Raw genomic sequence first — 23,486 nt, 5'->3', positions numbered from 1 at the left:
TTGATATGTAAAATAAAAGACTGGACCTGGGTTCTGCAAGAGATGAGCAATCCAGGGAGTTTTTTAGGCTAAAAAGAGAGAACTGGGGCTGGAGAGAGGGCTCAGTGGTTAACAGCACTGACTGCTCCTCTAAGGTTCTGAGTTCAATTCTCAGCAACACATGGTGGCTCGTGATCATATGTAATGGGATCAGATGCCTTCTTCTGGTGTGTCTAAAGACAGCTACAGTGTACTCATATAAATAAAATGAATCTTTAAAAATAAAAAAAAAAGAGAGAACTGCTTGGAGAACACACAAGGACACACACACACACACACACACACATGCATGCATACATGTATACTCACATGCAAGCAGGACATTGCCAGAGAGATTTCTTAAAATAGCAAGCAAGCAGGAAACAGAGAGATCTCCAGAGAGAAATCAGAACACAGAAGCAGACTGGAAAAGCTGGATCAAGCAGAACACAGGTCATCAGCTTGGATCCACAATTTGACTTCGAGTCGTTCTTTTTGTGGCTCCTAGACACCCTTCCTCTCAGAACCCCTTTCCATGCTGAGGTCAGACCCTGGAAGTGGTGGCAGAGGGGGAGGTAGGTAGAAGAACAAGGCTCCAGTTGGATCTTACATCAGTCCTGTCCTGTCAAATACCAAGATAAAGTCAAACATTCTACAGGGGCTGGAAAGACAGTAGTCGTTCAGATTTTGCTAGTTGTTTGGGAATAGAATTACTGACCATAAAAAAGGTTTTGTCTAAACATTTTAAAGGAGCAAATTCATTGTTATAGGTCTTTCTTGGCACGCATAGAGCTGTATTTATGTCAAACCATGCCAAGCAAGGACAATAACCACAAAACAATGTCCAATAGGGAGTGACTAAGCCAGGCAAAGTCCCTAACCCAAAGCTCAAGCAACAGAAAAACAAGGAGAGGAACTCTAGAAAACCCTGGGGTCTGACTAGTCAGCACTGTGTACAGGAGTAGAGCCCAGCAACACCCTCGAAAGCACCCTTGCAAGATTAGCATTCTGCTCCCCATCCTCCCTCCTCTCTTCCCTACCTTCCTACCCCCTTTCCCTGCTCTCCCTCTCCTTATAAACCCTCCCCCTTGTTCTATTAAAGTCACATTGTATCTGTTTTTGTTTTTGTTTTTAAATGGGAGTCGATAGGAGTTTGGTCACTCCTAATTCAAAGAGCCATCACACATACACATGATATTGCTTTAGAAAAAAAAAGTGACAGTTGAGTGTGGCGACACACACACATTGTCCTAGCACTTGGGAGACAGAAGCAGGAAATTGTGAGTTTTAGGATAGCTTTGGGTATAAAGAATCATCTACATAGAAAGACCATGACTCGAATAAAGAGAAAGTGAAGAGGAAGAGGAAGAAAGGGAGGGTAGGGAGAAGGAGGAGGAAGACAGGGAGCTTCAGAGTTGTATTGGTCCTAGTGTCTTATCACAGCAATAGGAAAAAGCATCTAAGACAGAAGTCTAGCAATATCCTGGCTGTGTTTCTTTCCTTATCTGACATATAAATGTTCTCAGACCAGGAACTATTTTGTATGCTGGATACCACATTGAACAACGACTTTTCTTGAGGGTGGTAGCATAACTCAGTGGTAGAGAAAGTTTGAAGCCCTCGTTTCAATTATCAACACCAAAACAAACAAGCAAAAACAAACAAACAAAAATCTGGCCTTTTGACAAGGGCTGGCTGACAATACCTGGCATACAGTCTACAACGTGTGTGTGTGTGTGTGTGTGTGTGTGTGTGTGTGTGTATGTGTGTGTGTGTGTGTGTGTGTATGTGTGTGTGTGTATGTATGTGTGTGTGTGTATGTGTGTGTATGTGTGTATGTGTGTGTGTGTATGTGTGTGTGTGTGTGTGTGTGTGTGTGAGTGTGTGTGTGTGTGTTTAAAAGGGTCTTAAAATCACGCTTCTCCTATCTCAGTCTCTCTATTAGTAGGATTGTTCATTTGCTATTTTTACTCTATACTACGGTTTTTCAGAACAGCTTACATATTTCAAAATTGCTTATATAGGCAAAAGAAATGTAGATAATTAATTTGGGAGATGGCTTGTAAGAGAACAACAAAGAGACTGAATGTTTTGCTTGATATTTATAATTATTGTATCAGTTTTGAAGATGACCTTATGTTACTCTTTTTCTGATATGAATGCTTTTCAAAATTATTTCAGCCAATGAACCAGAATCTTACCCTCACCTAATGTTTGTGCCACTCTCCAAGCAGAACCATTGTTCATTGAAACAGTTGATGAATAACTTCATGGATAGACCATCTTAACACACACACCATTTCTTAAATGAATGTAACCTGTTCCCTGTGGGCTGAGAATGATGACAATCACTCAAGTCAAAAAGCTTTGACCATAGCAGGAAATCTGTATCCAAAAAATTGTGCCTACAATTCATTTGGCACAGCAGAACTGTCAACTCTTAGTTACTATGGAGGTAAAATCCTTTGGGGATGTGAGTGAGGGACATTTAGGTACAGCCTTATTAGAATGAACTTCAGTATCTAAAACTTGTTCATATTTTGGGTTTCTACTACAATAAGAGCCAAGATTTTAGGCTTTACTAAAAATAAAACAAACAAACAAAAAGACTATCTTTTTATGTTCATTTAATAACATGTCCATCATTTTTATGATTGGTATAAAATACATATTGTGTTGAATATAATAAAAAATAACAATTAAAAATTAAAAAAAGACATAAAAAATTTTTAAAAGGGGCCCATTTTCCACCCACTGTTTGGAAGTCAAGGTCTTTGCATGACATTGGTTTAGAATCTGCTCACAATTTCCTCTCCAAGCCCTGCCTGCTCCCCTGGGAATCAGGTGTCTGGCCTTTCCCTGAAGCACATTGCCTTAATTCACCTGAAGCTCTGAGATCTGAGCTCTCCAAGACTCTTGCCAGGAAGAAGGAACGTATTCAGAAGGCTGATTGAGGGCTGGGAACAGGTAGCCTTCCTTCTGAAGGATGAGGTCATCCTCCACAGAGGCCAAGCCCATGGCCAGGCAATCAGGTAGATTCCGAGGCCTTAAGAAGACCTCTGAGCCTCTTTCTTCTCTACAGAGCTATAGAGACAGAGAGAACAACCAGTGCTTCTACTTTTGGATTCTGGGCTTTGTCTTGTGTCTTCTTCCTACACTCTAGTGTCTGTCTTTCCTTTCTCTTCAGTGGTGCTTTGGCCAAAGTGTATTGCACAGCTATTCACTTGGGCTGTGGGTTTAAGTTCTGAGATGAAGCCAGGGAGTGAGAGGAGACACAGATTCTAGTTAAGGAAGTCTCAGAATCAATCAGGCAAAAGCAACCCATTGAATCAGTCAATCACCAGACTCTTGAAGTTCTGATGCTATATCTTTTTTCATCCTCTTCTCAAAAATGAAATCTGAGGATTTGAGATGAGTATGCTAGAAAGAGCCAAGCCAAATGCAGGCAGGAATGCTAACTCTGACTGTCAGGAGACAGGAATGAGGAACTGCGAGCTCTCAATCTAAGCTATAATAGTAATACTACTAACAATAACAACAACAGAAGCATAGACACAGAAAGAAGTATTCCAAATAGGTGGCAGAAGAAAAAACATGATTTGCATTTGTCATTTATGGGAGTATACTAGCATATGAACTAATTGTGCTAAAAGTCCATCTTTCTACTGAAAACAACAGCCTAAGGAAAAGGAAGAGGAATAAACATTGGTCAGTTGCTTTTAAACGCATGGTCTAGTGAATTCATAAGAAGGAAAATGCTGAGAAAGTGACTCATCTCATCTTGTCCAAGATCTTTCTAGGAGTTGGGGACAGAAGCTGACCAGGGGATTTCCCTAATAGAGTCCATTAACTATGCTGACCCCAAGCAGTAGACATAATTACATGATGACACTATGGTATAGAGGGGAGGGGACAGGCTGCCCAGGTGATTAGGAGGAAGAAGGCATGAGCAGGATAGTGCAGGAACTGTCCTGCAATGAGGAGCAGCAGAAGTAGGCCAGAATCTCATCCTGTAGGCAGGAAACAACGCAAGCCCACACTGAGGGAGGGGTGGGATGGGGTGGGGCGGGGTAGGTGCCTTTATTGCTCAGGACGAGAGTACGCGGAGAGCAATGATTCCAGACAGAGGCAACGAGCTCATCCCAAACATGTTTGGCACTCTTTAAAAATTTTTAAATACATTTTTTCACATTTGTTTGCTTACTATTTTATTTATTTGTGTGTGGTGTGTGTTTGTGTGGAAGTGTGCACGTGCGTGTGCGTGTCTGTGTGTATACTCACAGGTGGGGTCAGAGGACAATTTACAGAACTTGGTTCTCTCCACTGTGTGGTTGTCAGGGACTGAATTCGGGTCATCCGGCTTGGCAGTAATTAACTTTACCAGCTAGGCCAGCTTAACGGCATTTCTTTCTTTTTTTTTTTTTTTTTTCTGGTTTGTTTATTTGTTTTTAGAACTTCCCCACTGGTTTCTCAGCCAAGAACCTGTTAATTTTTTTTGACATATGTTATTATGTTTAGTCAGTGTTTAGTCTATGTTATTATGCTAGTTGCTACCCCAGGTCCCCTGGCTAAGTAGTGAGTAAGACAGAAAGACCTCTTTCAGGAAGTTATTGGCTTATGAGATTGGCTACTATTAAGCAATTAAGTATAATTTCTGATCCTAAGTGTATGAAAAAATATGATACAGTAATGTTATAAGTACCTGGCGTATCCCTTATACACTGGATGGTTTAGTTAAGAGAAAATTCTATGGGGAGATGACCTTTGCACTGAGACCTCAAAAAAGCTATGCAAAGATTTAGGGGTTGAGGTGTCAGTAGCACAGCACCCTGTATAAGATCAAGTCTGGGCTGTCGAAGAAAGAATAGAGCAGTCCCTTGGGCTAATTCCAGGAAGGGGGACAGATGGTGGTCTGAGGGTAGCAGAATTGGGCTTGAAGAATGACTTATCTCCATTCAACAAGTACTAGCGTCTACTGTGTGTATGTAGGGCATTGTCAAGAACACAAAATGAAAATGTGGCTTCTCAACATTCCTAATGCTGAGATTCTTTAATATACCTCCTTATAACTTGGTGATCCCCCAACCATAAAAATTATTTTCCTTGCTATTTCATAACTGTAATTTTGCAACTGTTATAAATAGTAATGTTAAGTATCTGTGCTTTCTGAGGGTCTAGGGTGACCTCTCACCCTAGAAAGGGATGTTCAAACCCCCAGGTCTAGCTGAAGGATTTAGTGTCTATAAAGAAAATTAAAAATTCAAGAAGGATGATAGATGGCTCCCAACTAATTTTATTACATGCTAAAATGAATGTACACGCTAGACAAAACCGCAGTGCAGGTACATAGGGGGCTTTCTGGGGGCAGTCATTGCAACACACTCCTCTGAAGAAGACCATTTAGAGCTGACAGCCAGTCGTGTACATTCCTCTCCTAGACCAGGGTCACATCTCCGCAGAGGTGAGTCACCTAGCCCACCTTTCCCAGAGCGTGCTCCTTCTCGGTCTGGGTTGGGTGGGGCAGGGCAACAGGAATCCCCCGCCTAAAACTGTTGGCTCAGAAAACCCAGACAGGGGAGGCCCGAGCCCAGGCTCTAACACCTGATTCACCCAGGGAGTCAATGCCAGAGACACTGCCAGTAACTGGCGGCAGCAGGGAGCCCCAGGGGAAACCGCCTTTAGGGACTTGGGGACCCCCTACCGCTGCGACCGCCTCCGCCCCCGGCGCGCGTGCGCAAACTGCAGGGTTGGAATCTTGTGCTCGTGCGCGAGCTCGAGCGCGTGCGCGCTAGGCGTCCGGCCGCGGGGGCGAGGGCCGCTGTCCCCGAGGTGCGCAGGGCCGGACAGTAATGCGGCGTCCCGGGTGGAGCGCGCTGCGAGCGCCGCCCTGGCGCCGCCTCCCGCTGCCCCGCCCGCCCGTCCGGCCGCGCGCCGTCTCCTCCCGCGAGCGCGGAGCGGCGAACCCAGCGCGGCCATGGGGAGTGGGATGAGCCAGGTAACGTCCGGTCCCGGCCGCACCCTCTTTCTGCAGCTTCCGCACCCCTGACCCGCACACCGTGCCCTTTGAGAGCCGCGACCCATGCTGGAGATGGTCTGTCTCCCTCCCCTGAGACCGGGCCCCTTGACGTCTGCCACCCACAACATTGGTGAACCAGGGCAGATGGGCGGCTTCTGTAATTTCCTCTTTTCCCCAGATTTGTGTGCGCGTGCACAGATAAGCCGCTCTGATGGGGAAGTTCACGGAAACCCTAGAACTGACACGGCTTTAGGTGCCTGGAGCTGGTTGACCCTGGGTTGTGGGGCTTCCCTAGGGCAACCTGTTGGCTGGCTGTAGTGGCCACAAGGCCTTTTAAGAAACCCTTTCCTTGCCCTTGTGGTGGCCCGAATCCTCTGGGCCAGTTTCCTCACCCCTACCCCCCTAGGCTGAGGATGGTCTGGCAGTGACAGCCCTCTGGGTTCTATTTGTGTCAGCCTCAAGGTTAAGGAACTTGCTGATTCAAAGAGAAATCTTACTAAGGTTTTGGATGCCCAGGACTAAAGACAGGTACTTCTACTAGTATTTTGAATAGTCCTGGGTTTGGTTAGCTTCTGGTATTACCCCCATCTTGTCTCCATTTACTTATCTGTCAAGTTTAACAGCGTGGTTCTGGTTCGCTTTCTCCCATCCTTTCTTCACCCTTTCACATTTGTCTCTGCTTTGTGACAGGGGCTCTGCTGTGGTTTAGTTATTTCCGTGGGAATGACTATTGAAGCAGAGATCCAAGACCGGGGTGGGGGTGGGGGGCAGGAAGGGAACGAACCTGTCTTTGATGGAAACCTGCATGCTCCTTGCACAGTCTCCATGTTTTTGTGTGTTGTGACTTTTGTGTTTGATGACTAGGATTTATTTATTTATTTATTGCCAGTGATCAAATTTGAAACAAACTCCCTTTCTAGGATATATGCTTGTGTTATGTTCCATTAGCACAGGGATCAGTCATCACTCTGAGCTTTATGCTTTTAAAATTAGACCGGTGAAGATGTCTGCCTGGGGCTGCGGGCTCTGTTGGCTTTCCCACTGGTTGCCCCTTAGCTTTCCTTCGGTATCTCTAGTTGGCTCCACTGTTTACTGTCCCTCTCTGCATTTGGTTTCTAGTATTTTATATTCTAATTGAAAGAATAGGTGTAGACATACAAATGATTGGTTGCCTAAGGTGTATTCTTTTCACACTTCTCAGCCAAGGTGATAGTATTCATAGCCACATTGTGTATTTACCGTTTATGGTAGATTCCTTGACTATTTTACTTTCATAACTAGCTTGTACAGACACAATTTCTAGTGCAGAAATGGAAAACTATATGTACAGAGAAATTTAGATGCTTCAGTGGTCCAACACTTACTGTCTGTACCGAAGAGATGTCACGTGTAGTGCTTTTGGGAACAGGGAGAAAGCCAGCAGGAAGGACCAAGTAGTCTGACACAGACCTCCTCAGTGGTGGACAGAACTTGTTCAGTACAAATACAATGTGAACCAGATATATCGTTTAAATTTTCCTGGTGAAATTTATTTGAAAAGTTAGAACTAATTTTATGATGATCACATAAAGAATATTATTAAACTGAGTATATTTAAAATATTTCAACACGTAACTAGTAAGTAAAATTATTTATGTAATATCCCCCCCCCCCCCCCGTGGAGTCTTAAATTCTTATTAGGTACTTGCTACATTTTAAACGTTCATTTTTAAATTTAACATTTTAAAAAACAACCACTGGCTAATAAGCACTGCCCAGCACAGGTTACTATGTCTGCATACCTGTGTATGGGATGATTGGGGTAGTTTATCAGGCACTAAAGATAATTTCCAGGGTGTGTAGGGAAAGTAGATGTCAACTCAGAGGAGGGTAGCTTCAATCCAGGCAAAAGATCCCTGGTAGAGCAAACACCTTCATCTGAGATAGGAGGGTTATAAGCAAGGTAGGAGCGAGGTAAATTACTGGATGCTGGTAACCAGGAGCCTGGCCCAGAGGCCTTCCATGAATTATTGTCTATACTGGAACAGGTTTCTCTTTTTCCCTAGTTGGGAAAAGAAAAAAAGAAAGAAAGAAAGAACAATTTATTCCCAGAATCAGGAAAAGGTGCTACTGATGGAGATGTGATTCTAAGATTACAAGTAAAATGTGTGGTGCCTTAGAGTTTAAGAGTGTCATTTGGGGGCAGGAAATGGGGACCCTCAGGCTGTGACATCTTGTCCTCCAGTAACTGCCAGTATTATTTAGCTCATGGGCGGTCTCCTGACTGGTCTGGTGGCCTCTTCCTCCCCCATGCCTTTCCTGGCAGGGAAGGATATTGCCCTGGCATTTAGTGGGAGGCCTGCTATCCCTTCAGTTGGGATTTTCCACAAGAAGGCCTCTGTTGCTAAGAGGGCAGGGATATCCAAAAGCCCGATTTTCGCTTCCTGGATTCATAGATGCTTAAAAACTAAAAGATCTTCAGTGGTTAGCATAATCCAATGTCCCCTTTCTCTCTCAGATGTGTGAAACAATGCCTTTCCTAGTTACTACTCAGATTCATAGGAAAAGCAGAGGAGAATTTTAGGTGAATTTTGACAAACTGTAAGTAGTCTATGTGATCAGAGTTCTCGGCTTTGTCCCCTGCTGAGCACAGTGGGGCTTGGATGGGGCTGACACGTGTTTAGGATGACTTTCTGTGTGAGGCAAGAAAGGAGTGAGGAAAGGCTTGTCATCCAAGGGAGATGCTTGCTCCTCGCACAGAGAAGGGTCCTCAGGAGGTGCTCACTTCACCTTTGGGATGGTATTTGTTTGAAGGCCTTTGTGTATCACAGGGAGCTAGAGAGGCCTCTACCCAGATGATGCTGTTGGTATTCTCCTAGGCTATTCTCCAGGCCTTGCAGTGTGCCTCTCCATCCCCCCTCCCCTGCCCTGGGGGGGGGAGGAGGAAGGGGAAGGGACTTGTTCCCAGTTGCCTACCTCTCATCTTGTGTTCTTTGTCTCAGAATTCCCCGAGACTTATTTGACCTGGAGAGGAGTAGTTATCAAGGAGTGGGCTTAATCCTGTGGAAAGTACTGTTTCAGTGTGGGGAGGAGCTGGAAGTCTCACATTTTTGTCCTGCTAAACACTGTTTCCATTGTCACCAGCTAACTTGGCTGTGTTATCCATCCATTCATTCATCCTTCCATCCATCCATCTATCCTTCCATCCATCCATCCATCTGTCCATCCGTTCATTCATATATCCATCCATCCATCCATCCATCCATCCATCATCCACCCATCCACCCACCCACCCACCCATCCATCCACCCACCCACCCATCCATCTATCCATCCATCCATTCATATATCCGTTCATCTGTCCATCCATCCGTCCATCCATTCACCATTCAAGTTGTACTACTCCACACCTGCTGCTGCCTAGGCTCGGTGCTAGCTCCTATAGTGGGGAACACATGAAGCTTCTCCCCTAGGCATTCTTTCTAGTCATGGAGGACCCACTTTAGAGAGTGAACACATTCAGGCTGGTGCAGGGATATTGCACCATAATGATAAAGTCTTTTCTATACTCTCTGAATCTTGTCTCCTTTTTTTATTTTTTAAAAAAACCAACTGTTTTAATTGAACATAAGTCCTCATTTATAGTAGGCAAGTGCTCTACTACTGCATCTCCAACCCTTTTTGATTTATTTTGATTCAAGACCTTGCTATTATGGCCAATGATGGTCTTGAACCTGCCCTAGACTCCCAGGTAGCTGGGATTACATGCATGTACTTTGGTGCCTTCTCTTTTCTTCTTTAGCATTACAATCTTATTTCATATTTCACAGAACAAATGCTTAAGGCAATAGTGTAAGAATACACAACAACACTTAGATATATCTTTTTATGAATGTATACCGGGTAAATCTGTGGCCAAAGGATATTGAAAAGTCTGTGATATTTCACCTCTCAGGGAATCCACCAAAGTTTTTCCAAATGTCCTTGGGGTTAAAATCCAGAAAATCCTTTTTGACCCGGAATGAATCCAGATGCAATACACACTCAAAATACTGCTGCTTTATGCCGGCTGCTTGATCAGTAGTTTCTCACATCTTTTTGGGTGGGGATCTCAGATTTTGTGGTATCCTGAAGTACTAAGGAAAGTTTAAAAATAAGTCCAAACATTCCCCGCCTCAGAAAGCAGAATTCATTCAGACATAAGCAAAGGATTTGTGTTTTTGTGCTTTTTATGAGGCCGATGTTAGAGTTGAGTAATATATCAGTGTGAAGGGTATTGATCAAAAGGAGCAGGGTGCTTTTGTGTGATCCCAAAGTGCTTCTGCCTTTCAGGGTTCTGCTTTTGTTACTTTGTATGCTGTCTGCTGAGGGCACCTTTCTGACCAGGGGCTTCCAGAGAGCCAGTTCCTCTGTGGTTTGCATTGCAATCTCACCAACCCTCTATGTCTTGCCTTGGTTTGAACATGGTTCATGCCCACACAAGGGTATGTTGTGTCCTAATCTTCAATACATCAGTGCAGAGAGGTGGTGGTCCCATAGGAGGCATTTGAGACACGAGACATTAATGCATTGATGTTTTCCTCTCAGGAATGGATTAACTGTTGTAGTTCAGCCTCTCTCTTCCACATGCACTGACTTGCCCTCCCACCACAAGCCATACCAGAAGCTAAACAAGGTGCTGGGGCCGTGTTCTAAGGCTTTCAGAACAGCCCGACTAAGCCTTTCCTCTAGAAGCTGCTCGGTCTTTGGTGCTCTGCTGTAAGCAACAGAAAATGAGCAGATGCCAGCCTGGTTCTTCAAGGTCAGCCAGAAAGTAAGGAAACAAGTTCTGTCTTGATAACTATGGTAAAGAAAATAAGACGAGGCAAAGGGACAGAGTATGATAGGGAGCTTGTGACCAAAAGAGACATCTCTGTAAGGAGATGGTGGGGAAAGGTGGCCCAGCAGAGACAGAATGACAGCTCTGAAGGACAAAGATGACCAGGACTAACTCTATGCTTATTCTTCTGGAGAAACAAAACATCCCCAAGTCACATGAAAGACTTTTTTCCCTTGACCTATGCTGCTGCAGACCAGGTACTGATACTGCTCTTACTCGCTGTCTGTGATTGCACTGGTCTCCTGTGTTGTCCCAGTGAACACTGCTCTGCAGGGTGCTGTGCACACCATCTTGCTGCTGGAAAGTCCTTCCAGTAGGTTTGCTTCCTTCTCTCTTTCTCTGTGCCCAAGGGTTACCAACAGCAACAACATCAGCCAAGTGGTGAGTCAGACTTACTGTCATCTTTAAATCACGAAGCTGACTGGTTGAGAAGTCTTCCCAAGTACTATTTAATCTGTTAAAAACCGGCCTTCCTTGATTTCGTTTTGTAACTCTATGGAAGAGAGCCAGAGTATAACTACAGAAATGGGTGGGAGCAATCTGCCTACTAGTCCAGCCCATGATGTTCGAGCTTACTGTCTTGTCTAGAAAACAAAGTGAAAAGATGACTGACACAGCCCTGTCCTTTCTTTGCAGAATGCATGTAAAGTCCTCACCTTCCATGATTGTCAATAAACACTTCTTCATCCAGACTCTTTCCTGAGGCTCTCTTTATGGCCTGCTTAGTTTCACATAGAAAAGTACATCTTGTGCCCTGTCAGGAAGACCTATCAGGATTAGGCTATCCTGGTATTAAAGCTCCATACTTTCTCCAGTCTCTCCACATCCCAGAAGGTGACCGGGTAGACCTGTAAATTCAGCTGTTAAGACAGGCTGAGTCCACTAATGTAGTCATAGCCTACCATTTGCTAGAGCCGTGGTATCTTTGTAGCATCCGTTGCTTAAGCACCATTCACCTGTGTCTCATTCCTATACTATATAGCTAGGCCTGCAGTGGCTGCTCCTTTCCCAAGGACTTACGATATTCCTTGGTGGCATTATTCCCTAAGCAAGGCAGTGCACAACTGTTCGCACAACTCGTACAGTCTACCAGTTACTTTCATCATCTGGAGATGACTGAACATAGATGCTTATTAATACAGTGCCGTTTTCATAAGGGACTATGTACCATTTGATGGTCGTACGTCCTAGAACCAGTCCTTGAAGGACCCTGATGTAGTGGCACATAGAGGTCATAGGCTGTGTTCATCAGCTACGGTCAGACCACAGATGGACCTTCTTAATGTATCTTACAATTAAGAAATTGTTTTGTTTTGTTTTGTTTTGTTTAAAAAAAGAAGGTAAAAATGGCTGTTGTCCATAAAATCTGGATACCAGCACTTGGGAGCCTTGCCCGTGTCTATGGGGCCACGTTAGAGGAATATTGTTGCCATCTCCTCAAGCGCAGGAAGACTGGGGACACAGTAAGGGTAGGACTGAGACAGATAGTATGGGAAAGCCAGTCTTGGACGTTGCCGGTGCCTGGGCGCAGAGCCTACTTACAGTCTCTGTTGAAAGCTGCATGTGAAGACGGGAGCTGAGGAGTATCCGGAATGGCAGGGAGGAGGATCCTGGCGCAAACCTGTCTTTCCACACAGTCTGCCCCTCTTTTTGCTATTGAGAGGTCATACTAAGGACCTCAGCTGTAAGCTGTGAAATCTAGATAGCTACGTTAGTAGAACAGGGCAAATGGCCAGGAAGACTGGGGGACAAAGCCCAAGGGTTCCCATACCTGGAGCAGACTCCACGAGGAGTCAGTTGAGAGCATTTTAGTTGGGAATCCAAGATGTCCATAGCACAGCTGAAGTGCTCATGTGTGCCGCCAGCCCCCTGCCTGTGCTGCCAAGGGGAACGCTGAGTGGCTTCTCGATTATTGGCCATGCTCAGATCACATGCTCGTATTAGAGCTGTAAAGTCCCATGGGAGCTGGTATCTGGCCCCTTGTGGCCTCTGTAGTAAGAGTTGAGTTCTTGAGAACTCCAGAGAAAGGTGAGAATGTAAAACCTGCCCTTGCAGATGTCTCCCAATGCTACTGACCGAGGTGCTGTGGTAGAGAAACCCTGTATTTCCCACATGATGTTAGCTTTCTTTTTTTGCAATGACATTTCCAAGGTGCATTAAATGCTTTCACTCATCCTAAATTTCTTGGTAGCATTTCATAACACTTAACCTTGAGTTCTGAAAATGTGGAATATCCTCACTACAGGGCCAACTCTCCTAACTCACCTCCACTGCCTGCCCTCTCCCCTCATTCCTGCATAGAATCCATGTGTTCTTCTTGACTAGGCCTTGTTCTAAGTCCACAGGGTACAGTATAACCAAAGAACTAACTAAGCTAGTTCATGGACTCCACATCCACCAGTGATTTCTTTTCTAGCCACTCTTTCTGTCCCTCTTTTATGGGGAGTCTTTCCCGTGTCTTCAATGGAGTCTTCCTTGCCATTAAAATGGTATTTTTAATTACGAGTAGGTGTGCATATCTTCATGTGGGTGTGTGTATCTGAGTCCAGGTGCCCAAGGAGCCTGGTCTTGTTGGATGTCCTGAAGCTGTAGTGTGGCAGTGTGAGCAGTGTGGTGTGGGTGCTAAAGCCTGCACTCTGGCCCTCTGGAATAACAGCAAGTGCTCTTAACCACAGAACCATCTCGCCAGCCCCTTCCTTGCCATTTCAACAAGTGCCAGCACAACTTCCTTCTCAGCATTGGTTATAAATGTCTCCATTTCCATATGGTTGAATTGTGAAGAACTTAAGATCATTTGTTTTTCCAGTATTGCCAGATTATGTAAATTGGCCAGAGGAGCCATGTCCTGACTGTCCCCTTTAGTATTTTGATGTCATATCCTAGGAAAGACAAGAGACCCTGGGGAATGGGAGAGGAAGGGAGAAAAGCCGCAGGGATCCAGAACCTGCTGGGAACCCAGCTTGCTCCCTCTGCAAGATGAGCATGCACTGTTGTTTTAAAACTGGAGCTTTGGGACCTGTTCCACTCTGCTTCTTAAAAATAGAGCCCCTGATAGGGCAGCACCAAGGAAGCAGGAGGCAGGGGACAGGAGGACTGCTGTGGCACAGCTCCTGGGTATGTGCAGAACCAGCAGGCAAAGTGCAACAGGAAATTGTAGCAGAGAGGTAACTGGACACGCTTTTAGTTTCCAGAGCATTTTTGTAATTGGATTTTATTATCTTTGCAAAACACTGTCAAAGATTTGCCTTGGTACTTGGAAAATCATGGGGTGTTTGTGAAATATCTCATCTTAGCTCTGCTGAAGTCTTCTGCCACGGGGGGGGGGGGTGTTGGAGAATTCTCTAGTGAAGCAGAGAAGCAGGCCTGCCACAGAGTCACTGAATGGGGTCACAGAGCACCATGGTGCTGTTAGTGGCACTTGGCTGTGGACACTGTGTACAGAGATCTTGAGCATTAGAGAGCATGTTTGCCAAGGCAGTGAGGGAGGCGCAGTGTGAGAAGGGAGGTGGTTCTCTCAGAATGCCCAGAGCAGCTTGAAGTCCTGCTTTCCACAGGGAGTTGAAAGGTTACAGTGTAACCTTTTGGGAAAATGTCCTTAGTAGCTGTGGTCGCGAGGTGCTGGGAATTGGGTAGGTAGCTAAGGGCTTCTGGGCTTGCCTGGGGCATCTTGTGAGAGCCTTACATTTGGGCAGCAGCACTGTCTACTTGGCACCCTATGACAGCCATGCCTATGTCTCTCTTCCAGATCCTGCCAGGTCTGTACATTGGCAACTTCAAAGGTGAGTTATTACTCTCTGTTTCTTTCATGATAAAGACATTATGTATCACAAAATATACCATTCTGGCTAAGCATGTATGGGTCAAAAGCCCTAAGTATCTCCTTCACATGGTTGTGTAACCATCATGGCCATCGATTTCCAGAACTTTCCTCTCATCCCAGACTGAAAATCTGAGCCCTTGGCCCTCTAGAGCTCAGTGGGTTGGGCATATGTGACTTAGGGGTTTGAGTGTCTGACACTACCCTGGCAATACCTATTTTGAAGATCTAAGTTCACACTTATGGGACTTCATGCTGTGTGCACAGCTCATTGCCACAGTGGCTGTGGTTGTGGGTTTCCATTCTGAATGTCCAATAATTTGAGGTCAGTACGCACCAAAGGCCCACTGTCATCATCTAGCCAAATTGCTGAAGGATAGCATGCATGCTCCAGTCAACAGACAGCTCAGCTTCATGGGAGAGAGTAACTCCAGAGTAGCACAGCTATGCAGGCGGACTGTGCTACAGCAGGGAGCAGGCAGGTGCCACTGCAGCTCTGGCCATGTGTCTGATGGCCTGGCTCTTCCCTGTCTTCAGGGATCCAGCAGCCCATCGGGTCACGTGTGGTAGAGTGGGCCTCTTTATTCACAGATTTACAGTTTTATCTCCAAACCACAGTTTAAAATGGTAAGCTGTTACAAAATATATTTTATGTGTAATGAAACATTTTAAGTTAATTGTGGTCATAGTTGCACAACTCTGAATGTGCTAAAAACCACTGGCATATATATATACACTCTTACCAGGGTGAGTCTCATGTGAGTCATGCTTTTACTTGACCATCATCAAAAGGCTGCAATGTTGTGTATTACAGCCCAATAAAATTAAATAACAGTTAAAAATAGTCCATTAAATATATTGTCCCTCAATATCTGCTAGGGGCTAGTTCCAGGACCCCTCACAGAAACCAAAACCAAAATCCAGTTCTTTATTTAAAATGATGTGCATCTACACAGGACCCCAGTGTGTTTCCTCTGCACCTAAAGCATCTCTAGAGGATGACCTAATACGGAGCTCATGTTGTGTGAGAGTTGTACTGTAATGTTTATGGAACAATGACAAGAACAAATGTTTGTACATGTTCAATCAAAATGTAATTTTCTCAAATACCTTTGCTCTAATTTTGGTTGAACCTCTGGATATAGATCTCCTGAATACAGGGAGGCAACTTTGTCTGAAGTCAACGATTGCTAAAATGTAAATCTTGTAGACGTGGAAGATGGTCATGCTAGGAGAAATAGCCAGCCTCCGGGATACTGTGCATCCTCAAACAGGGAAGTAAGAGGCAAGGAGAAGGGGGTTAGTAAAGAGAAGGGAGACACAACAGATCCAGAGTGGGGGATGGGTTAAATACGATTAAAGTACTTCATATACACATCAGATGTCAGGATGAATCTCTATATTTTGTGCAAATGTTATCTTCCAGTAAGGTTTTCTTAAAATTTAAATTCTGTTGGAATCTGGAAGAACCCGGAAGAACAACAGTGTCCCGAGCCCGCCCTGTCAGGCTCTCCATACAGCTGTGTGCAGGTTCCAGCGCCTTCAGCTTTGTCTGCACGTCTAAACTGCAAACACAGGAGGAAATCGTGACTTCCTACACTGGGGTGACTGTGTGGGTGACTGTGTGAGTGTCTCTGTGGGTGGGCTCCTGAATCACCCCATTTATTTTAATCTTATTTTTTGTATTAGTGTGTTTGAAGGGGTAGGGGAATGTGTGGACATTAGTGCTGTGCTGCCGATGTGAAGGTCGGAGGTCATTCTGGAGGCTTTAATTTTCTCTTACCTTTGTAAGGGCTCCAGGGATTGAACTCTGGTTGTCAGGCCTTCAAGGCTAGTGAGTTTATCTGCTGAGCCATTTAGCCAGCCCTTCCCTACACAGTTCTTTCTTCTGTTCGTGTTGGTCAGCTTTCTGTTCCTATAACAGATATCTGGAGTAATCATCTTAAAGAGAGGAAAGGTTCACTTTACTTTGTGTTGAGGAGGTTTCAGTCCACAGTCCGTTGACCCATTGCCGTTTGAACTGTGGCAGCACATCTGTTGGGAGTGTCCCTTGAGAAGATTCTGTTCACCTCATGGTAGCAGAGAAGTAAAACAAAGAGGAAGAGACTAGTGTCCTGTTATCTCCTTCAAGGACATGGCCCAAATCACCTGTTGATGGACCCTCTGCCTTCCAGTGGCACTAGCCTGAGGATCAAACCATTAATGCATGAGCCTTTGGAAGGCATTATATGCTACATTCTGTAGGACAGACAATGTGATTCAGAGCTGTGTTACCCCAGTTTATTGCAATGGTGAAGGCTTGTGGTTGAGAGCCCTGGGTGTGAAGTATAAAGCTGCTTTTCAATATGGAACCTGAAGCTTCAGTGGTTGAATCAATGAGGAGAATCTTCAAATTGAAAACGAACTTTAACATCATTTAGGTCCTTTTCCTGACATTGCAGAACATTTACAACATTGGCCCTTAGTTTTTGCTCTATTCCAGGGCTTGTTGCGAATGTACATGACCTTGTTTGACTGTAGGCCTAGAACTAGACTGCAACCTAAGAACCAGCCTTTCTGATGTGCCTCCCAGAGAGGCACATGGAGAGTAGATAATCTCCTCATTCTGCATCCCAATAAGCCTGCTTACTGCATAACCCACCATATATATTTCTGGCTACACATGTTTATACAGAGTTTCTAGTTACTTACATTTGGTAGAGGCACTGGGCAATTTCCCGTGTCATCAGAGCTTCTCGTAGAACATCATGGAACACTTGATTTTGGTCCTTTTTTTTTTTTCTTGTATCCCTATGAAGAGACTGGCCAGGGCCAAGAACTCAGAAGAGTGGCCTTCTTTCTTGTTGAACTGTTTTGTAGATTAGCTGAGGTTTTAATCTCAGAGCATCTGAAAATTAGTCTTCTCCTACAGGTGGGAACATTAGAAGGGAATATAATTTTGGTGCCATGGTTTCTTATGAATATAATTTAATAGCCAGTTAATAATTCTGTGTAAAATTTCTAGAAAACATTCTGGATTTTTGTTGGTTTGATTTTGCTGTACTGTGGACATAGATTATAAACCATAGTCCTGTCTCAAGCTCCACCCCTCTCAGGGTCAGGGCTGTCCACTGTGCTTCTCTGTCTTCTTCAGCAAATGGGTTCTTGGACTTTACATTCAACTTAAGCAATCAGTAGGAGGTAACTTTTTTAAAATAAATATGCTTAATATATGTGTCTCATGTAAAAACATTCTAGTGTGCTATACTACATCTTATATTTCTTTTAACAGCTTTACTGATTAAAATGTTTTTAAATCTGAGTACAATGCTTGAGCTTAAAAGTTTTATCAGTCAAAAATAAATTAAGGCAAAATATATAAAAGCACAAAATTCCTAATTTCACCAGTCTAGATTATTCTGAATATGATCAGTTATAAAGTTTTAAGAAAAAAAATCTGCAAGTTGTGTGCTGTTTTCTGCCTAGACTGTAAGAGTGGTGAACTCATAGAGACTATCAAAATGTCCTTCTTTTATCTTTGATGGCAGACGCAAGAGATGCAGAACAGTTGAGCAGGAACAAGGTGACACACATTCTTTCTGTGCACGACACTGCCAGGCCCATGTTGGAGGTAAGAAAGAACTCTGTGTGTGTGTGTTGGGGGGGGTCCTGTCTGTCTATCTGTCTGTCAGTCTGCCTGTCTCTGTGAGTGAGTGTGTGTGTGTGTGTCTGTCTCTATGAGTGAGTGTGCGTGTGTGTCTGTCTGTCTCTGTGAGTGAGTGTGTGTGTGTGTCTGTCTGTCTGTCTCTGTGAGTGTGTGTGTGTATTTATACTCTGTGAAAGTGCACATGATATTAATGAAAGCAGCCATATTGACACTATTATATTTCTATGGTCACAGGACAGATTACTTTAGTATTCAAGTTAAATGCCTGGGTCCACTTGAGGACATGTCGTGGCCTGACAGAGGGCGTCCTTTATTGTGCTCCTGCTGCATAGCTTGCTTGACTCTTTTTTCCTAAATTCTCCAAAATAAACTGACATTGCATTTCGTTTTGAATATTAAGAATATTTAAAACACAATTTACAGCCAAGTGGTAAGTCATAACCTGTACTTCCAGCACTAAGGCAAGGAGGTGGTTTCGAGTTCAAGACCAACCTGGGCTACATAGTGAATTTCCAGCCTGACTTAGCTACAGAGTGAGACCCCGTGTTAATAACTAATTAATTAATTAATTAAACTTTAGGCTGAGGGCGGTTTTGGTGGTAGGGTAACCTAGCACACATGAAGATCCAGGATGCATCTCTAGAACTATAGGGAAAAACAGCTAAATAAGTAAAACCTATTGCTGTTTCCAAAATTATTTCTGCTTTAGTAAGATCCTAACGAATTTAAATTGCTCATTTCCTGACAATGTTTGCCACAAAAGTCCTTACAGCATTTGTTTGAAGGAGTAAGGACTGGAAGGCAGGCAAGCCACCCTGTGATTTTTCCCAGCATGGTCTGAATGGACAGCATTAGTAGAGAGCTTTGTGTGTTAGGTTTGTGGGGTAAACAGGGTGTGTCTGCTTGTACACTAATTCCAAAAACATCTTCAATTTTACCCTGATGGACCGTTTGAGCTGTTGATCAGGAGCAATCTATTTCTGTTTCTGCTGTGACACAGCCCAGGTTAGCCTCGTTTTAGAAAACAATGCCTGTGTGGTGGCGATACATGATTTTTCTATTTTAGGGTGGGGTGTTAGGAAGGGAGGGGTACTTGTTCTGAAACAAAGAATCCTGGTTCAAGCTGTTTTCACTGAAAGTCTACCATGCAAGAATAGGTAGTATGCATATATGTATGTGTGTATCTATTTTCCTTGGCTTTGGAGCTCCAGGCTTGAGCCAGTACAGAACAAGCTAAAGCGCATAGATGAGAACAGAGAGAGAGAAGCAGTCTGTTAGCCAACCTGCAGCAGATGGTCACCACTGCCCAGACGCCCCCCATGCTATCTTCCCAGTTGGAAGCTCCTACTTCCTTCTGCGTTTCCATGGGTGTTTGCTACGGCACTTTGTTAGTCTTAGTGGGAATGACAGCTTTTGTTTTGTTTTGTTTTTGAGTCCAACAGTTACTTTGAAAATAGTTATTCCTATTTTAATTAATTAAGTTAATAAAACAATATTAATTGTTTAATCTGTTAATGATAATTTGTGTTTAAAATATAAAATGGTAAACTACTAAGTGGTCATGACTGACTTCCTCTTAAATCACAAGATGAAGCTTGAGGTTTCCTTTATTTTAATAAATTGCATAGCAGTCTTTCCCACCCTCCCCCACCGAGTCTGCCTTACTACTGTATACTAATTTTAATGGAACACATTGTCATTTGCACACTGCTGTCAATCTCTTGACTCCCACCTGCGTACAAGGTCTTGAAGTGTTAGAAGTGAGACAACTCCAGCCGTTCTGTCACACACAGAAACTCTGGCTGGCCTGGAAAGTCAAACCGGTGGGATTGCAACCCAGGCCTAAAGAAGCTCCTGTGTGCGTGAGCCCCGGAGCTCAGGGCAGACTGCGGGCCTCCATTCTGAACACATTACATGTTTACTACTGTATTCTGTGTGCTTTGTCTGTGGGGACAAACTGCCTTTACAAAGAGAAGAGGGGAATGGAGAGAGAAGTCGCTGTGCTTCCTTGTCACAGTTCTTGTATTTTGCCGACACCACCCTCCTGTACCTGCAGTTCCCAGCCTAGCCTGTGCTTTCTGGGTGCTCAGAGTGTGGCCATGGCCATGGGATGCCATCATCACTCAGCTTGATAGTAAGTACTCTTGTGTAGGAGAGGCCACACTGCCGTTTTAGAGGGTAGCATAGCTTAACATTGCCCGTCTTACTGCATTCATTTGATATGTCATGGGCGATTTGTTAGTGTGTTTCTATGAAGCTGCTTACCAGCCTCTCCAGCTATATGTGTGGTGAGTTTTGTACAATGGTGTGTACACAGTAATTAAGTTACTGGAATTCCAGATGTTTAGGGACTTGGTTTAGCCATCTTCTCTCTGAAATTCCAAATTCAGCTCTACCTTCCGAACTCAGATCCATGGCCTAACCAATCTGGAGAGCAGGCTGGGAAAGTGTTAGTGTGGGGTCTTCCACAGCTCTGTGTTCTGCTGGCCCTGATTCTTGAAGGGAATGGGGAAGGAATTTCAACCTGAGAACTTCAAAGCCAAACATATTTATGAAACTCCCCTAGCTTAATCTGGGCAACCTTTCTCTGGGATAGACAGGAGGTAAGAAGGTGTTCTCTTACCCAAATGAAGGGATTTTGGTCCAAAAAATATCCAGGTAGGATTTCTAAAAGCAAGACTACCAGGAAGCCATGTATGGGGCTCTATGGCGTGAGTACTTCTTGGGTCATGTCAGTAAATCTCAGGCATTGAGGTTCTTGCCATCAAGGTCTTTTGTTAGCGTCTGCAGAACAGCTTTCAACGCAAGAGAGGGCAAGTGAGAGCATGTGGCCACACCATTGAACCTGCTTCAAGAACTGATGAGGGGACTCCGAGGATGAGCTGCTGTGGGTGTGTGATGTCATGCTTTGGGAAAATGAGTTTAGAGAATTTAATATGTCATAGGTTCCTGAGAAAATCCTGATTAGGCTGGAGGATAACCTTTTTAAAAGCTGCAGTGTAGACACATGTTCAGTCTCTCTGAACAAGGATCTTGTGATCATGTTTGTTGATATGGTACATGATCTCCAGTCTTGTGTAACTATATTATCCAAGTGGTCAAAGGGTACTCAGGCATCTGCCATGAGAAGGCCAGAGGAGACAGTACCCAGACCCTGCCCCGACACTGCTTTTGTCCAGATTGTACCTCTCCATGTTGGTTTACTTCCATAGCTATGAGAGTCACTGTAGGGAAAAGGGAAGGCTCTGTAGTTTTAGTCCTGTTGGACATATATCCTTTCTGGGTTTAGCAATCTATTTTCTGTCACAATTCCAGACCAGCACAGTGTCCTAAACTGTGTCCACCACACAGGTCATTTGAAACTTGATTAGTTGGTTTTCATTATGCAATACAGATTTTTATTTTTTAACTAAATGAGAAGTTTTGCGTTATTAGATTTTAGTTTGACTACATATAACACACCATTATTTGGTTGATTTTGGAGAAAGTTTCCAGAATAGCACTTGAAGTGTCTAAGACTCCTACCACCATGCCTGAAGGGAAAGACTGAGTGTCACTGATCTCAGGCCTCCAAAATGGCTGAGCCGCCATCTTTGGTTATCTAGTGGAACAGGTGTTTCTGATGACACAGGGTTTGTGTGGCCTCTCAGATATGGGATCAGGCAGTCAATCCAGGGAATAAATCCTGGAGCTTCAAGTATGGTCCTTCTGAAGAGTATCTGAGCAGGTCTATCAGAATGAAGATGCTTTGCTTGCTTATCAACATTCAAGAATAATTCTATTAGTGTTTAAAAAAAAAATCACCCAGTACTGGCAGGCTACAAATCTCAGTAGCTGCCTAGGGAGGAGAATGGCCGAGAGAAGGAAAAAGCCACACAGGTGTGCTGGAATGGAAGTCAGACAGGAGACAGACACGCAGGCAGTTTTAGAGAAAGAGTAAGGAGTGTCTGGGAAAGCAGCTTTGAACCCACAGCCAGAAGACGAGGAGAAGTTGACTTTTCTGAGTAATTCAGAAAACGTACGAAGCTGTACAACTGCACAGCTACTGTGCTATGGATAGGAACTCTGGGAAGGAATAGTATCTCATTAAAGGACTGGTTCTTCTGCTTATTTCTAAAGTAAGCCTGCCTACCTAGGAGTGGTTTCTTTGCTAAGGAATTAGCCAGGACCAATGGGACTGTTAGATCTCTACCCAGGCCAGACATTCTGTTCTCCTTACCAAAGATTTTCCTTTAATGAACCTTCACTGCTACACTAACCACCCTCTACCCTCACCAGTCCTACATCTCTGAGGAGGTGATCCTAAAATAATTTAGGAACCAAGTCAGGCTCAGAGCAGAGTGAGGACCCTCAAAAAACATCATAAAAGGGGCTTGGTCAGTTAAGTGCTTGCTTTGGAAGCACGAAGACTTGAGTTTAGATTCTCCTAAAAAATACCAGGCACCTCAGTGCACAGGTGTAACCCCAGCACTGGGGAGGTCGGGGAAGGAGGATGGCTTGTTGATGGCTTGCCGAACGAGTAAACTCTGTCTCAAAAAGTAAGGCAGAGTCATTAAGACACCTACCCTTGATCTGTGAGCTCTGCTTGCACAAACATTCACGAACAAACATGGACACACATTTCACACACACACATAAAGCAGCACATACATTTAGAGACATTATTGTCTAGGAACCCCAACTCTATCTCCCTCTGAGACTAGCGAGCTACAATTCCATTTCTATTCCTACTGCTTCTCTCTCTCTCTCTCTCTCTCTCTCTCTCTCTCTCTCTCTCTCTCTCTCTCTCTCTCGTGTGTATGTGTGTGTGTGTGTGTGTGTGTGTGTGTGTGTGTGTGTATGTATGTGTATTGTTAGAAATCAAATCAAATTCGTGACTTCATGCATGCTAGGCAGGTGCTCTAATACCGAGCTACACCCCCAGCCCAGCTGCTACCTTTTATCTGACAAATCTCAGCAGAATTGGGTCCCTACAAGTGATCTCTACTGACTCTATCATTGTAAAAATAAAAAGTCCAAAGTCCCCATGGCTGGTTTAGGTAATTTGATGAGAAGCTAGTTAGTTCTGTCCTAGACCAGAGATTTTTTTCCCAGAATGCTCCTTGTCTCAGTCCTTTGCTGCCTTGGCTGAT

General features: G+C 44.2%; 1 protein-coding gene across 4 annotated transcripts in view; it reads left to right on the top strand.

Moving 5' to 3' along the window:
• The first annotated feature begins 5,810 nt into the window (after positions 1–5,810).
• Positions 5,811–23,486, top strand: part of Dusp22 (dual specificity phosphatase 22) — a 50,074-nt gene continuing 32,398 nt past the window's right edge. For 2 of the 4 annotated variants that reach the window (XM_052156951.1, XM_052156949.1), the window contains exons 1-3: positions 5,811–6,013; positions 14,637–14,670; positions 18,236–18,318. In XM_052156951.1, the coding sequence (XP_052012911.1) occupies positions 5,993–6,013; positions 14,637–14,670; positions 18,236–18,318 (138 nt within the window). In that variant the 5' untranslated portion in view covers positions 5,811–5,992. Of the gene's footprint in view, positions 6,014–6,050; positions 6,110–6,486; positions 6,563–14,636; positions 14,671–18,235; positions 18,319–23,486 lie in introns of those variants that run through there. The other 2 variants (XM_052156950.1, XM_052156953.1) reach the window with 2 other exon arrangements.

This window comes from Apodemus sylvaticus, chromosome 14 (genome assembly GCF_947179515.1).
Source record: "Apodemus sylvaticus chromosome 14, mApoSyl1.1, whole genome shotgun sequence".
NCBI lineage: Eukaryota > Metazoa > Chordata > Mammalia > Rodentia > Muridae > Apodemus > Apodemus sylvaticus.
The sequence above is the reverse complement of the archived record's forward strand: the minus strand, read 5'-3'. Positions and strand labels throughout refer to the sequence as shown.